The 13,550-nt window shown below is 39.7% G+C and overlaps 2 protein-coding genes across 2 annotated transcripts in view; both read left to right on the plus strand.

Moving 5' to 3' along the window:
- Positions 1 to 43: 43 nt before the first annotated feature.
- il6r (interleukin 6 receptor) lies at positions 44 to 10,050 on the plus strand. The gene is given in 11 exon segments (XM_029452179.1): positions 44 to 278; positions 2,939 to 3,390; positions 3,392 to 3,542; positions 3,920 to 4,043; positions 5,326 to 5,504; positions 5,608 to 5,777; positions 5,882 to 6,026; positions 8,597 to 8,637; positions 8,759 to 8,807; positions 9,211 to 9,313; positions 9,463 to 10,050. Coding segments are annotated over 11 exon segments (1,758 nt in total). The 5' UTR covers positions 44 to 196; the 3' UTR covers positions 9,725 to 10,050.
- Positions 10,051 to 12,311: 2,261 nt separating this feature from the next.
- Positions 12,312 to 13,550, plus strand: part of riiad1 (regulatory subunit of type II PKA R-subunit domain containing 1) — a 3,316-nt gene continuing 2,077 nt past the window's right edge. Inside the window, exons 1-2 of the mRNA XM_029452180.1 lie at positions 12,312 to 12,847; positions 12,973 to 13,049. Coding sequence (XP_029308040.1) covers positions 12,767 to 12,847; positions 12,973 to 13,049 — 158 coding nt within the window. The 5' untranslated portion in view covers positions 12,312 to 12,766. The remainder of the gene's footprint in view (positions 12,848 to 12,972; positions 13,050 to 13,550) is intronic.

Consider the following 13,550-nt stretch of genomic DNA (forward strand, 5'->3'; position numbering starts at 1 on the left):
GTCTTACTGACAGCAGACTGTTGAAACCAGAGGAGGCCGGTAACTGAACAAGCTGTCTGTGGGAGGACTGTCAGCTGTTTTTCATCGTATGAAAAGTTAGATGGGAGTCACAACAATCTCTAACTTATATCAACTGATGCTGTCTGCGTCTAAGTGATGGTGTGAGGACTCGGTGGAGAGAGACTCGTGCGCAAAAATGCAGATTTTTCTCCCTTTGCTGTGTGTTCTGTGCGCCACACCGGTCCACGGCACTGTCGACGGAACCTGTCCCAGAAAAAGTAAGCTACCAGATTTAATGCAATTGTTCCTGCCATGTAAACCTGTTTGCTCGGCTATTAACTAAATGAGTCAAAACGGTTTAGCTAATATTTTGGAACATGTCATATTCTTGACAAACTCATTTTTTTATTTCCAAAGCAAATGTAAAGTGTTTTTTGTTCGCTCAGGTGACTTTATTGTTATTTAGATTGTCCTAGTTTTTTATTTGACTTGCGATAAGATGAATCACATATCAAACTGTGCAACTCGACATAGTTTAGTAGAAGTTGTTTTTATTTCTGTGACAGATCGTATTTCACATCATATTTACAGAACGTATTTTTAAATCTACATTTTTCTTTCTAAATTCAGGGTTTGACTTAATTGGCAGCATGTACAAATAACTTTGTATGCTGCCTACTCAGTCAGCATTATGAATGTGTTTTAACAGCCTTGGATGTGTGTGTTGTGCTGGTCTAAACGGAGGGAGGGATAACGTCCTTTTACTTTGATGTCAAAATCTCTACGCTTTGATTATCCAAATGATTTATGCATCGATCAGGCAAATTAAAATGTTAGATTAAGTGTACATGTATGGAACCTAAAACCAGTTCACACACACAGCAGTAGATTTGCTTTTCTGTCTGCTCTGTGTGGCTTAATTGTCCATATCTGATTTCTAAGTAAAAAGTCAGGGAACTGGGAAAGTGGGAGGAAAAAAACGTGTTTGTTTGCACTACAAGGGCAATGGACTTCTGACGTCAAGCCAGTCAAGTCTAATTCGGAGGACATACACACAAATACAGCTATGGCCTTTCTCAAGTCATTATTGACTCTGAGTTTTGAGTGCAATTAGAAAATCTACATAATTAGGGGATGTCAGAAATGTAAATAAGTGAGAGATGACACAGAGAGGACATGATTTAGCGCAGAAAAAGAAACGATGAAGAAGAGAGACCTATTAAAAGAGGAAGTTCAAAATGAGTTAACATTTTTGGTTAAGCAACATTGCATCCCATCTGTGCTGTGATTATTCAAACCAATACTCACGACAGAGGAACTTGTCATTACGTACAAAATACTGTAGTGATAGTGAGAGGCAAGAATATTTCATATTCTAAGTCTGATTGAAATTATATATGTTTTAGTTTATGTATGGAGCTAAATCCAGGCCAAAAGATTTGATCATTTGAAAAAAAGATTTCAAACTGAAAGTTCAAGTTTTGATCTGGAACTTTGTTTTTATTTTTCACTTTCATATATATTTTTGATATTTAGGGTCCGAGCACTGACAACATCAGGGTCGAAGTACCCTATTGAGGTGCTCCAAAACACGATTAAACTTGCCACACAGTTCAAACATGGAGAAAAAGTACGTACAATATGGGGTTTTGCATGGGCGTGACAAAATGGCTCAACAGCGCCACCTAGAACAGCTCCTGCCGTGTGTCCTACATGTATGACATTTGGTAGTTATATGTAACAGGTGGAGACGTACACATGATCCCGTCCCGCCAGTAACCCCGACGCGTGTTTCTGTGCGAGGACCCGTTCATCGCTGCTTGCAGCTTTATTGAGATCTTGTTTTGTCAATTGCAGATTTCAAGTTTTCAAATTCAGATCTTAATTGTTTCAAATCTTATTTTTTCGGTTTCAGTGCCCTGTTCTGGCGTGGCTTCATTAAGTATGATTCAACACTTCTCATACACCATATTCTAGTGACAAGCAAGCAGTCTTAGACCGTACTTAGTATCAATAGTAGTATAAGAGCACTATGACAGATTGTGCCGTTCAACAACCACATTTTAGGAATTGACGTTTCCCACTTCCACATAGTACTGTGAACGCAGCTTGGTTTATGGCATTGACCTCAACCTGCTCGCTATTTTTAATACATACTCTGGGAAATCACTAATGAGCTATAGTGTCAGCGAATTTCACACTCTTTACAGTGTCCAGCTCAAGTTTTTTCCTTTAACGTGTATTGTTTTTGTTATCTGTGTTTGCCAGAGAGTCCTCTCTCTAAATATAATAATGTTTGGTAATAACTAACGTTAAGTTATTAGTATCACCGTTTCATGGAGTTAGTTTACATGTTTGAAATTAAAGTGAGGCTAAAATGCACCATTACTAATGTTATGTTCTAAATAGGACTAAAACTAATGTTTTCATTTCTCCATGCACTCTAAACATATATTTTGTGTTAGCAAGTTATATAATCAACTTATGTATGTGTCAAGAGAAAGTGTATTTTAAATTCAATGACAATATTGTTATATCGTGTATCAGAGCAAACTAAATATAATGTCTGAAAGTAAAACATTTTAAAGGGAGGGGAAAATCCACTACTTAAAATGAGAAGCACAATTTTAGGGTAGTGGTGTGTTTCAGCCTCTTATGGCCGAAATGAGTATTAATAAAACAAAAACAAAATGTACCTGCCAAAACTTTATAAACCTTTTTACCTGTTCTTAAGTCACGGTGAGGAAAAACATTTTAGATTAGACTTAGAAAATGGATAACCTGAATGTTTCTTTCTCATTTGCCTTTTAGGACTTCCATGAAATACGATATGAATGTGCAATAAACACGTTTTTAATTCACACAATTCACCGTCACAAACATTATTTTATATTAGCTCTATAAATCATGATTTCTGTGGTTTGTTTTTTCTGCGCAGCCCCTCCCCCTGGTGTGTTGGTTTTAACCCCGGGCAGTAAGTTGGTTTTGACCTGCAGCGGTCATGTTGAAGTGGACGGAGTAAAGGTCAACAAGGCCAGAAACAGCTCTAACACCAACAGAAGATCGAGTCCTTCTGTTAACCCAACCACTGTAAACATTATAAGCAACACTGAAGTTTCGACGAAAAGTGACAAACATACTGTGGAGAAGACTGCACGTGAGGGTTACTCCTCCATCCCCACTGATGCAGGAGAAAACAAAAGCCTTGGACATAGTAATGCAGTAAACACAACTTCTCCCAGCACTCACACAGTCCAGCCAACCGGTGTGAGCAGACTGGTAAAGGGTGAATCCAACAAGGAGGATGAGTATGGCGATTATGAGGAGGAGGGGGAGGAAGGGGGAAGAGTAACAAGGGGCATAAAGTCGAGGCTACAGTGGAAGTGGAACTGGGAAGACAGTGGGAAAAGAAGACAGAGAAATCACATTTGAGAGGAGAGGGGCTTCCCTGTCTCTGTCCACAGTCAGACTGACAGACGCTGGGAGGTACACTTGTTATCACAAAGGCAGACAGAGGTTCTCCGTAAAAGTCAACGTTGCAGGTAAGGCACAACGACAATGATGTTGTAACGGATGATTGAAGTTATAAGTGTTAATTGGATTTGATCCATGGGATATTTGTCCTTTCATTCTTAAAGAAAACATTTGCTTTTCTTCTTGTTTTCATTGTTGATCGAATACCTTTGTGTTTTCAATTGTTGGTTGGACAAAAATTGGATGTTGGACTCCGGTAAAATGTTATAGGCATTTTTCATTATTTTCAGCTGACCTAAAAAGTCATTTATAGTTTAATCCATTCCAAAAATAATCGTTTGTCGTAGCCTACCAGTGAATGAGAGTGACGGTGATTAACAGCGTGGTTGATGTAGAGACGACAACAAATGAATGATGACTGTACAATATCACTGTCTTCTGTTAGATCCTCCAGAGACTCCCAGCCTGTCCTGCTACAAAAGGTCACCCAGCAGTAAGATTCGCTGTGAGTGGGCACCTCAGAAGCCCTTCACTATATCGCCTAACTGCTCTCTCTTACTCAGTAAAAGGTAAGGACACTAACAGTATAACATATACACACGTGTGAAAATAGTGAACAATACTTTACAAACTATGATTTAGATGTTGTTTCTGTTACGCTGCAGGGAAAACTTGAATAGGGATTTGACCCAAATACAGAGAGTTGAGGAGGTAGCAGGATTACTTAAGAGATGTATTAAAGATTAAGTTTACATGGTAGCAAGGGTCTAAATAGGCAGAGTGTCCAGCAGGCAGGTGACTGGAAAACAGGTAACAAAACACCACATAGCGGCGATGATCTGACAAGGAACAAAAGGGACGTGTGTAGTGGCTGAAGTGTGAATGAGATGCAGGTGAGGAGGTGGGTGAGGCAGGCCAGGCAGAGCCGATGAGGGAAATGGCAGCAGGTGTGTAGGTGGGAGGGCATCTGGTGGATGGTTCGTGGCAGGTCTGATGTGTGAGAGGAAGGTTTGAGGAAAGTGAACAGAAGCTGGAGACGGAGAGCCAGGCCAGGAACAACAACAAAGAGACTATAAATCAAATCAAATTTATTTGTATAGCCCAATATCACAAATTATACATTTGTCTCAGTGTGCTTTACAGACTGTACAGGTTACGACACCCTCTGTCTCGCATCGTGCAAGGAAAAACTTCCTAAAAGAAACCCCATAATTAAAGGGGGAAAAATGGAAGAAACCTCAGGGAGAGACTGAGGAGCGATCCCTCTCCCAGGACGCACAGACTGCAATAGATGTCGTGTGTACAGGATAAACAACATAGTACAAATACAACATAAAGTCCCCTGTGTTAGCAGGTCCCAATACACATTATTATGTGCAATAAATCATTTCAATTATTCCTCTTTGACACCTTTTCAAGGAGTATACACCATGCCATATGTGGATCATTTGTTGTCTTTGTTGAATGTTTTAGAATTGAAAGGCGAATTAAGCAGAAATGGGGACATTTCGTGAAGAAAGTGTGTGCTCGCTGCAGAAATTGTGCAGTTGAGACATTTGAAATAGTGAAATGAAAGTGCTAAGAGAAGTTGACGTTTCAGAGTAAGCAATGAATGAAGTATCAGTTGAAATAAAAGTCATGAACAGAGTTCAGTTGAAGTTGAATTTCTAAACCTTTATTAGCATTGCTGGCGAAGCTACTTTGAAATCATAGCTTTGAGAGCTACCGATGCCTTCACACTGGAAGAAGCAACGCAAAAGGTTGAAGCTTCAACAGCAAGTTATATCCTTTATGTTTTTATATCTTAGCCTGAGCTATGTGTGAGTGAAACTGTTCTATTTCTTCTCTCAGTCCGACAGAGGCATTCCTTCGTTTGCAGTGCTCATATTCATCTCTGTACTCCCGCTGTTGGTGTGCTATGAACCACAATGATGACGAGCTGAGAACCCTTCACATGGCCTACCTGTGCGTCACGAGCGTCGAAGGCAATGCCACCAGCTCCCTGCTGTCATTCATTCCTCTGAACATATGTAAGTGTGTGTGTCGAGGCAGGTGTGTCCATGTCACATGTGTGTGTTCGGTCTCATGTAAGGATCATTAAAGCCCTCACTATATTTCTTCCTGCTCCCTCAGTAAAGCCCGACCCTCCATCAGATGTGTCAGTCCGAAAGGAGGAAGGACAGGAGACGAGGATGACGGTCTCCTGGAATTTACCAAAGTCTTGGAAGTCTCAAGACCGCTATTATGAACTTATCTACGAGATCAAATACCGACCTCTCAAATCCTCGTTGGATTATTGGCAGGTGTGTGCTTGAAAACAAATAGAGTTTTTGAGCTGTCAGTGTGTGTTTACTTTCCACTCAGGTGACAGGTGTTTTTATCTGGTTTTCTGTGATTGTCTATGTAGATACAGTCGATTAACGACATGCGCTCCTACAGTGTAATGGATGCGATGCCTGGTGTTGAGTACCAGATACAGCTCAGAACTAAGGAAGAGTATGATGGTCATTGGAGTGACTGGAGTGCACCGATCTATGAAAGCAGTTGGACAGGTAAACACACATGCACACGCACACACATTTATTCTGTCATAAAAACAGGAGAGAGAACAAAAATTTAGATCAGACTTAAAATATGGGATAATTTTTCAAAATTATTTTAAATTATAAACACATAATATTGTAATTAAAACTCAACTTTCTGGAAGAAATCATGAATGCTTTTTAGTCCTATTTATAACATGGAGGTCGTGGTGCACTTCAGCTGCCAGATGAAAAAAATATTTTTATCAAAATCCAGAGGATCTTAAGTCATAAATACAGGAGATTAAATATTTTAAATCACACTAAATGAATCACCAGAATTATTGTTCTCCACTTGCCTCTCACAGGTCACAGTTTTTGTTGAAAATTCAGTAATAATATTGTTTTATTGCTCAGGGTCCATAGTACGTATCTTCGCCACCAGTCCGCTCCTGTGTCCACACATCGCAGGTGCTCCGTCGGTTGTCAAACCCACGAGTTTTTCCCAAGGCAGCTCCATCTCATTTACACATCTTGACACCTCTTCATATAAATCATGCCCCGTAGTTGTGCCATGCATAGGACGTAAAGCCAAAAACTCCTCTGTCACGCTTAGGCTGGAGTCCACTCCGCGGATGAAAATTGACAACTGGGCAATGTCAGAAATGTCGGTGCTCTCATCCACAGCCAAGGAATATGCAATGAAATATTTTCCCTTTTTCACAAGCTGCTCTTTTAGATTGATGGACAACTGGTCTACTCTCTCGGCAATGGTGTTTCTGCTCAGACTCACATTTAAAAAGAGTTGCCTTTTTTCTGGGCAAACTTCGTCACAAACTTTAATCATGCAGTTTTTGATGAAATCCCCCTCCGTAAATGGCCGGGCTGATTTAGCGATCTCTTCTGCCAAAATAAAACTGGCCTTGACAGCAGCCTGGCCTTGTGATTTGGCTTTTTTGAACAGAGCCTGTCGAGATTTGAGGCCTCGTTTTAATTCCTCTGCCTTTTGTAGCCTTTGTTCCATGTCCATATTCTTGTTTTTGTCCGCGTGTTTCGTTTCATAATGTCGTCTCAGATTATACTCTTTCAGTACCGCCACACTTTCTCCACACAGAAGACACACAGGTTTTCCAGCTACCTCCGTGAACATATACTCCGACTCCCACCTTGTTTGAAACCCCCGGTTCTCAGTGTCCACCTTCCGTTTTGCCATTTTTGATGGGTATCTGAAAGTTAATTTTACTGTGATGCTGACGACTGCTGTGCCAATAAATATTGAAATGAAGCAGCCTACTGCTCGGTGCGTCACCGTTGCATTGTGGGAAATGTAGTATTGGTGCGTGTAAAAGATCTGCGGGCTGCGGGCCGGTTCTAATAATAAATCAAGATCATCCCAGGGGCCGTAAAAAACCTTCTCGCGGGCCGGATGTGGCCCGCGGGCCTTGACTCTGACATATGTGCTGTAAATCATTGAACTTTATCGGCCCAGTAATGCATGATACTCTCTGGACAAGAGTAGTCATGACAACCTGAGAAGGAAAGCCTCCTATTTCCTTCCCTTATGGTTTGATTTTCCAAAGATGCTGTTTATATAAACACCCTCTCATACGTACATACTTTAACCTCTTTCAGTTGAGGTTTTTCTTCCATCTGAAAGAGTTTACTCATTGTGCACAGTATCCTGAATACATGTTCACACTGTTGAAAGTATTTAGAAAAAGTTTATGAATGCATCCTCATATCCTGATGCAAAATTAAATATACCCCATTTAAAATGAGCGTGACACATGAGCATGTATCTTTGTGTTTTCTAACATATCCTGCTTTCAACTTGAAATCCTTCATATCTATTTGATATTTTGGAAATTCACTTTCTTGTGAGTCAGATGAGAAGAGTAATAGTGTTATGTCTTGTTGCTCCAACTGCACTTTAGTATATTCAATTTGTACAAATGTATTCCTAAATGTATTCATTACTTGTATATAGGGCCACTTTGTCCCAGGAAATCTCAACTACCTGTTTTATAGTATAAAATACATATTTCTTTATTTATAATATATATGTATATATATTTGTATTTTTCTATATTTTTATTACGGTTTGATATGTGTGAATTCACCATCAGGATTGCTACCTAATTGTGTTGTACTTTGTGCAATGACAATAAAGGAATTGCACACATTTAACAAACTACACGTAAGCTGTGAATTAGTGAGTAGCTGGTATTTAAAGACCTTTTAGATCAGGTAATGTGACTTTACATATATAATACTTTCTAGGAGGTTAGATATCTGCACATATAGTATTTCATATGCAGTTTATTAAACAAAACTATATAAATTGAATGTACAATTACAGAAATATATCTAGATTAGTGGTTCTCAAGCTTTTCGGCTTGTAATAAGTTGAAAGCCAAAAAAGAAACATAATTTTCTGGTTCCTGTTTTGCTGGTTTCTGGAGTTCCCAATCTACAGATGGAAAACACTGCAATAGTGCACTATCCACTGTACAGTATGTTTTCTTTTCAAACTGTTTAATGTCCAGATAAAATATATGTTTTTGATAACATTTCATCTGTGTGGATGTCTCTCTCCTCAGCTAAAACGTCAGCCGAGTATGAGGATCTCGCTTCCACAACGGTAAGAGTCTCGATGTGTCATTAAAATCATTCATGCTCTCATAACACTTGTGCTGCATACAGTTGTTGTCCTGCCTCCAGTATCTCACTCCGTCTCTTGTGTTACCTTCTCTAACTTGCAGTTTTCAGTATACACAGAAGGCTCTGGTGCAGATGGAGATGAGTCTGATGGTAAGATAGCGAGCAGACAGTAAAACACCTTGGTTAATTAGGTGATTGCATGTGTGTGTATTTGTGTGTGTGTGTGTGTGTGTGTGTGTGTGTGTGTGTGTGTGTGTGTGTGTGTGTGTGTGTGTGTGAGAGAGACAGATGAGGGCGGGAAGACCGAGAGCGAGGAAACTCTTAAATGTTGTTAGTGCTGAAAACCCCCCTGTGCCCCACTGGGTTTCAACAGGAAGTCATGTCTTCATAATAACTGAGGCTCAACAACGAAACAAGCCACAGGAAACATGGCTCAACACACCTATCTCCCACACACACACACACACACATTCAGTCACACACAAACATACTTGCATGGATGTTATTCAACTCCATCAGGATTTCTCACGGTCTCCCCCTGTCTTTACTGCAGTTCCTGAACCAGTGCAAGGTGAAGACGACGAGTCACGTCACGTCCTGTGGCTCTCTGGTTCATTTGCTCTCTTGTCTGTCATTTTAGCTTTCTACATATTCAGGTAGTGTATATATATATATATATATATATATATATAAATAATAGTATTTCCTGATGTACAACAAACATGGATACATTTTTAACATGAGTTACTCAATTTCAAACCTCAGCAAATAATTTTACTCAACTTGTTGTTGTTTTTCACTTCAGACACAAGGACAGATTTATGTCTAAACTCCTGAGTCTGAGTGTTGTCAGCCAGCGTAGGGACTCTCTTCGGCCTATGCCCTCCTCCCCAACGGCTTCAGAAGGGCATGCTCTGGTGACCTTTGCCCCTCCTCGTTTCAAAGAACCCCCACGGAGCGAAGTGGAAGGATGTGAAGAAGAAATTGAAGAACAACATAGGCTGAAGGAGAGGATAGAAGCCATACACTTCAACAACACAAGTTATTTCTTTTTCCATAGGGAGTGATGAACCAGAGGATAATGGACCTAAAATTGTTATCGTTCTCCAATGAGCTTCTGCCGGAAGCAAACTCAAGAACAGCTTGTATAGTCACTTTTTCTATCTCTAACTGATACCTAAAATACCTCCAAAAGACATTTTGTTGTTGTATTTGTCTTAAGAGTAGCATGATAGCAACTCTCTCCCATGTCTGGGTCAATTTAAAGTGTTTATAAACTGTAGACTAAGCGTAGGCCTAATTACAGGCTTACATCTAGCACTCCACCTCATGTTCTGTGTGTGTGTATATAATGTGATTAAGGTTTATCAAATATATCACTTACTTCCTGTTCTTTCCGTTTCCACATATTCTTTACAAGGTTTGGAAAAATTGTTTGCAAAAAGTTGCTTTCAAAAGCATTAGTTGTTCATGTGCTTTCCTCCCTTTTAGACTGATTGAGTCGGGTTGATCGTCATGTTCAAGGTTACGTGGTTCTCCAAAGAAAGATCGAGGAATCAAGCAGTTTGGTGATACAAGTCTAAATTATAACTGCTCAAAACTGGTAGCTGCAGAACTCCTCACTCACAATATTTGCATATTTCAGTCTAGGCCAAAGTGGTCGACCAACTGAGAGAGGCCGACATTACCATCCCTAGAGTCATGATGCTAGCATGGCCTAAAAAAAGAATAGTTTCAGTGACAGTTCCCCAGTTACCCAGCCGCCAGAAAGGCATTTATCTGGCAAAACCTTATTTCAGAGACCTTATTCAAGGAAAGAAAATGTAAGAAGTGAATGCAGGAGCACAAAATGAAAAAGGAACATCACTTGATTAGCCTTAATGCAGAACACTTGTGTCAATCAGTTAAACTTGTGTGGCTTAACGTCAAGGGAATTGTTGTCCTGATGGACTACAAGTTAAAGACACGTCTATAGAGACAATCAAGAAATACTAAGCACATTTAATATGCATAATTCACAATATACAACAAGATAGAATATGCAACAATCCAGGGTTACTCTTTGTAGAGAGGGTGATGTTGATTATTTCCACCTGAGGGTTTTGCTATGAAACAACTATAATATATTCAGTTTGATGATGGCTGAAGCCTGAGGTTTACATAGCATTCATCTCTGTTGTTGCGTATTCAAATCAAATCAAATTTATTTATATAGCCCAATATCACAAATTACACATTTGTCTCAGTGTGCTTTACAGACTGTACAGGTTACGACACCCTCTGTCCTTAGACCCTCGCATCGCACAAGGAAAAACTTCCTAAAAGAAACCCCATAATTAAAGGGGGAAAAATGGAAGAAACCTCAGGGAGAGCAACTGAGGAGGGATCCCTCTCCCAGGACGGACAGACGTGCAATAGATGTCGTATGTACAGGATAAACAACATAGTACAAATACAACATTTGACAGAAAATGATGTGTTGAAAAAGAGAAAGTTTGGATGAATCCAGGAAAATGTCAAAAAGGCTTCCTGGTGTCCAGCAGGACCAGGGCAGCAGGCGCAGCTACGATTCCTGATCCTGATGTAAACTTTATCAGTGGCAACCTGCCACATGAGACACAGAAACTCCGGGGATGATGAGTTAGTAACATACCTTTACATAAATACATACAGATAGATAAAGAGGGAGGGGAGGAGAGCAGGGAGGTGTTTCCCAGAAGTCTAAGCCTATAGCAGCATAACTAGGGGCTGATCCAGGGCAAACCTGAGCGAGCCCTAACTATAAGCTTTATCAAAAAGGAAAGTCTTTAGCCTACTCTTAAATGTGGAGAGTGTGTCTGCCTCCCGAACACAAACTGGAAGCATGGTTCCACTGAAGAGGAACTTGATGGCTAAATGCTCTGGCTCCCATTGTACTCTTAGAGACTCTAGGAACTACAAGTAACCCTGCAGTCTGGGAGCGCAATGCTCTAGTTGGTTTATAAGGTACTATGAGATCTTTAAGATATGCTGGAGCCTGACCATTAATTGATTTGTAAGTCAGGAGAAGGATTTTGAATTCTATTCTGTATTTTACCGGGAGCCAGTGCAGAGCCGCTAATACAGGAGTAATATGATCCCGTTTCCTAGTTCTTGTCAATACACATGCCGCTGCATTTTGGATCAACTGAAGAGTCTTAAGCGACTTTTTGGCACAACTTGATAACAATGAGTTGCAGTAATCCAGCCTTGAAGTAACAAATGCATGGACTAGTTTTTCTGCATCATTTTGAGACAGGATGTGTCTTGTTTGCAATGTTATTGCAATGTATTCTATTTTGTTATATGTATAGTTCATTTTGTGTATTCAATGAGCTTAGTGTTAACCTTTACCTTGTAGTCCATCATACCCAGGACTACAATTCCCTTGATGTTAAGCCACAAAAGTTCAACTGATTGACACAGGTGTTTTGCATTTAGGCTAATCAAATGATGCTCCTTTTCCCTTTTGTGCTGCTGCATTCACTTGCTACATCAATCAATACATATTTGGACTTCATTTGTAGACCTATAGCACTTTTCATACAAGTAAAATGTAACACAAAGTGTTTCACACAATACAAGCCTCTACACACAAAGCGATAAATAACTTTGTAATTAATAAAACGCAAAATAATCACAGCATTCAATGAAACCATTAACTGAGGAAACGCTATCTGACTGAAAGCTTGCTAACTTAAAAGATGTGTGCACACATTTGAGTGTAGGTTACGAATAATTTACAGAACAACGAACATTATAACGGCTGTGTCTCAATTCATGGGCCTTTGTAGGCCGATTACGTCACGGCGGCCGCGACAGGGGTGACCCATTTCGGCGACTCCTTGAGATCCAGCCAACAAATGCGGTCTTCTTTTGCCAGATTTGCAGGACACGTTCTGTTATGTGGCGCCATCTTGCGGAAGCAGCCATAATTGCTGAATCTTGTTTCCATAGCAACAGTTGTTAGTATAGCGCTGTCAGTCACAGGTGGCCAGCTTCTTTTGCGGAATATGGCTTCAAACGTTTACCAACTGCCAGTCGGTGGACACTGTAAGGTGATAAATTAGACCAACGTTTGTAGAGAAATTATGGCTGGAAAAGGAAATTTGGTTAAACTGGACGTCGGTGTATTAAACGCTGAGCAGCAAGAGAAACTGCGACAGTTCAAGGTAACAGTTCGGCTGAATTGTACATCGCTGAAAATCTAACGCTACCTTTAGATAGCCACAAAGCGTAGCTTGATTTGCATGTTGTTGAGTAAGTAAGCTTGAAATGCATTTTCTTTGATTTGTAGATCAAGACGAGAATCGACAACGAGAAGTATTTGAGATCACATCCAGAAGTAGAGGTATTGGTAGGCGACTTTCTAAGGTTAGTTCACGTTAGATCATCTTCTGTTGTTTAAAAGAAAATGAAAGTCAGTGAGCAGATTAACTGTTAACTAACTTTTAACTATTGCTTGTAGTGTTAGAGACCGAAAAGAAATCCAACACCTCAATGTTTCCTCCTAATAAGTAGTTTCCCTATTTTCATTGCTATCTTAGTTGTATTTAATAATATATATGATAAAAGAAACCAACAAAGGCAACCTAAAGTGAATTACAGACAGTAACAGAAGGCATTACTGTATTTAGGCTACACGTGTGACATAATTATGTTTCCCTTCTCAAGTTGATATAACAATATATCGACATTAAAATACAAAATAAAATAAGGCCAGAACATTTACATGCTTAAAAAAGAAAATGGGTTAAAGCCTTATCATAAACAGGTTTATACAAATATGTTTAAAATGGCAAACTATTCCATTTGTAGATGCAACTCAACACTTTCAGCTCTCAGTTTTCCTAGAATTGACTATGCAAAAGCTAT

This window comes from Cottoperca gobio, chromosome 16 (genome assembly GCF_900634415.1).
Source record: "Cottoperca gobio chromosome 16, fCotGob3.1, whole genome shotgun sequence".
NCBI classification, from domain to species: domain Eukaryota; kingdom Metazoa; phylum Chordata; class Actinopteri; order Perciformes; family Bovichtidae; genus Cottoperca; species Cottoperca gobio.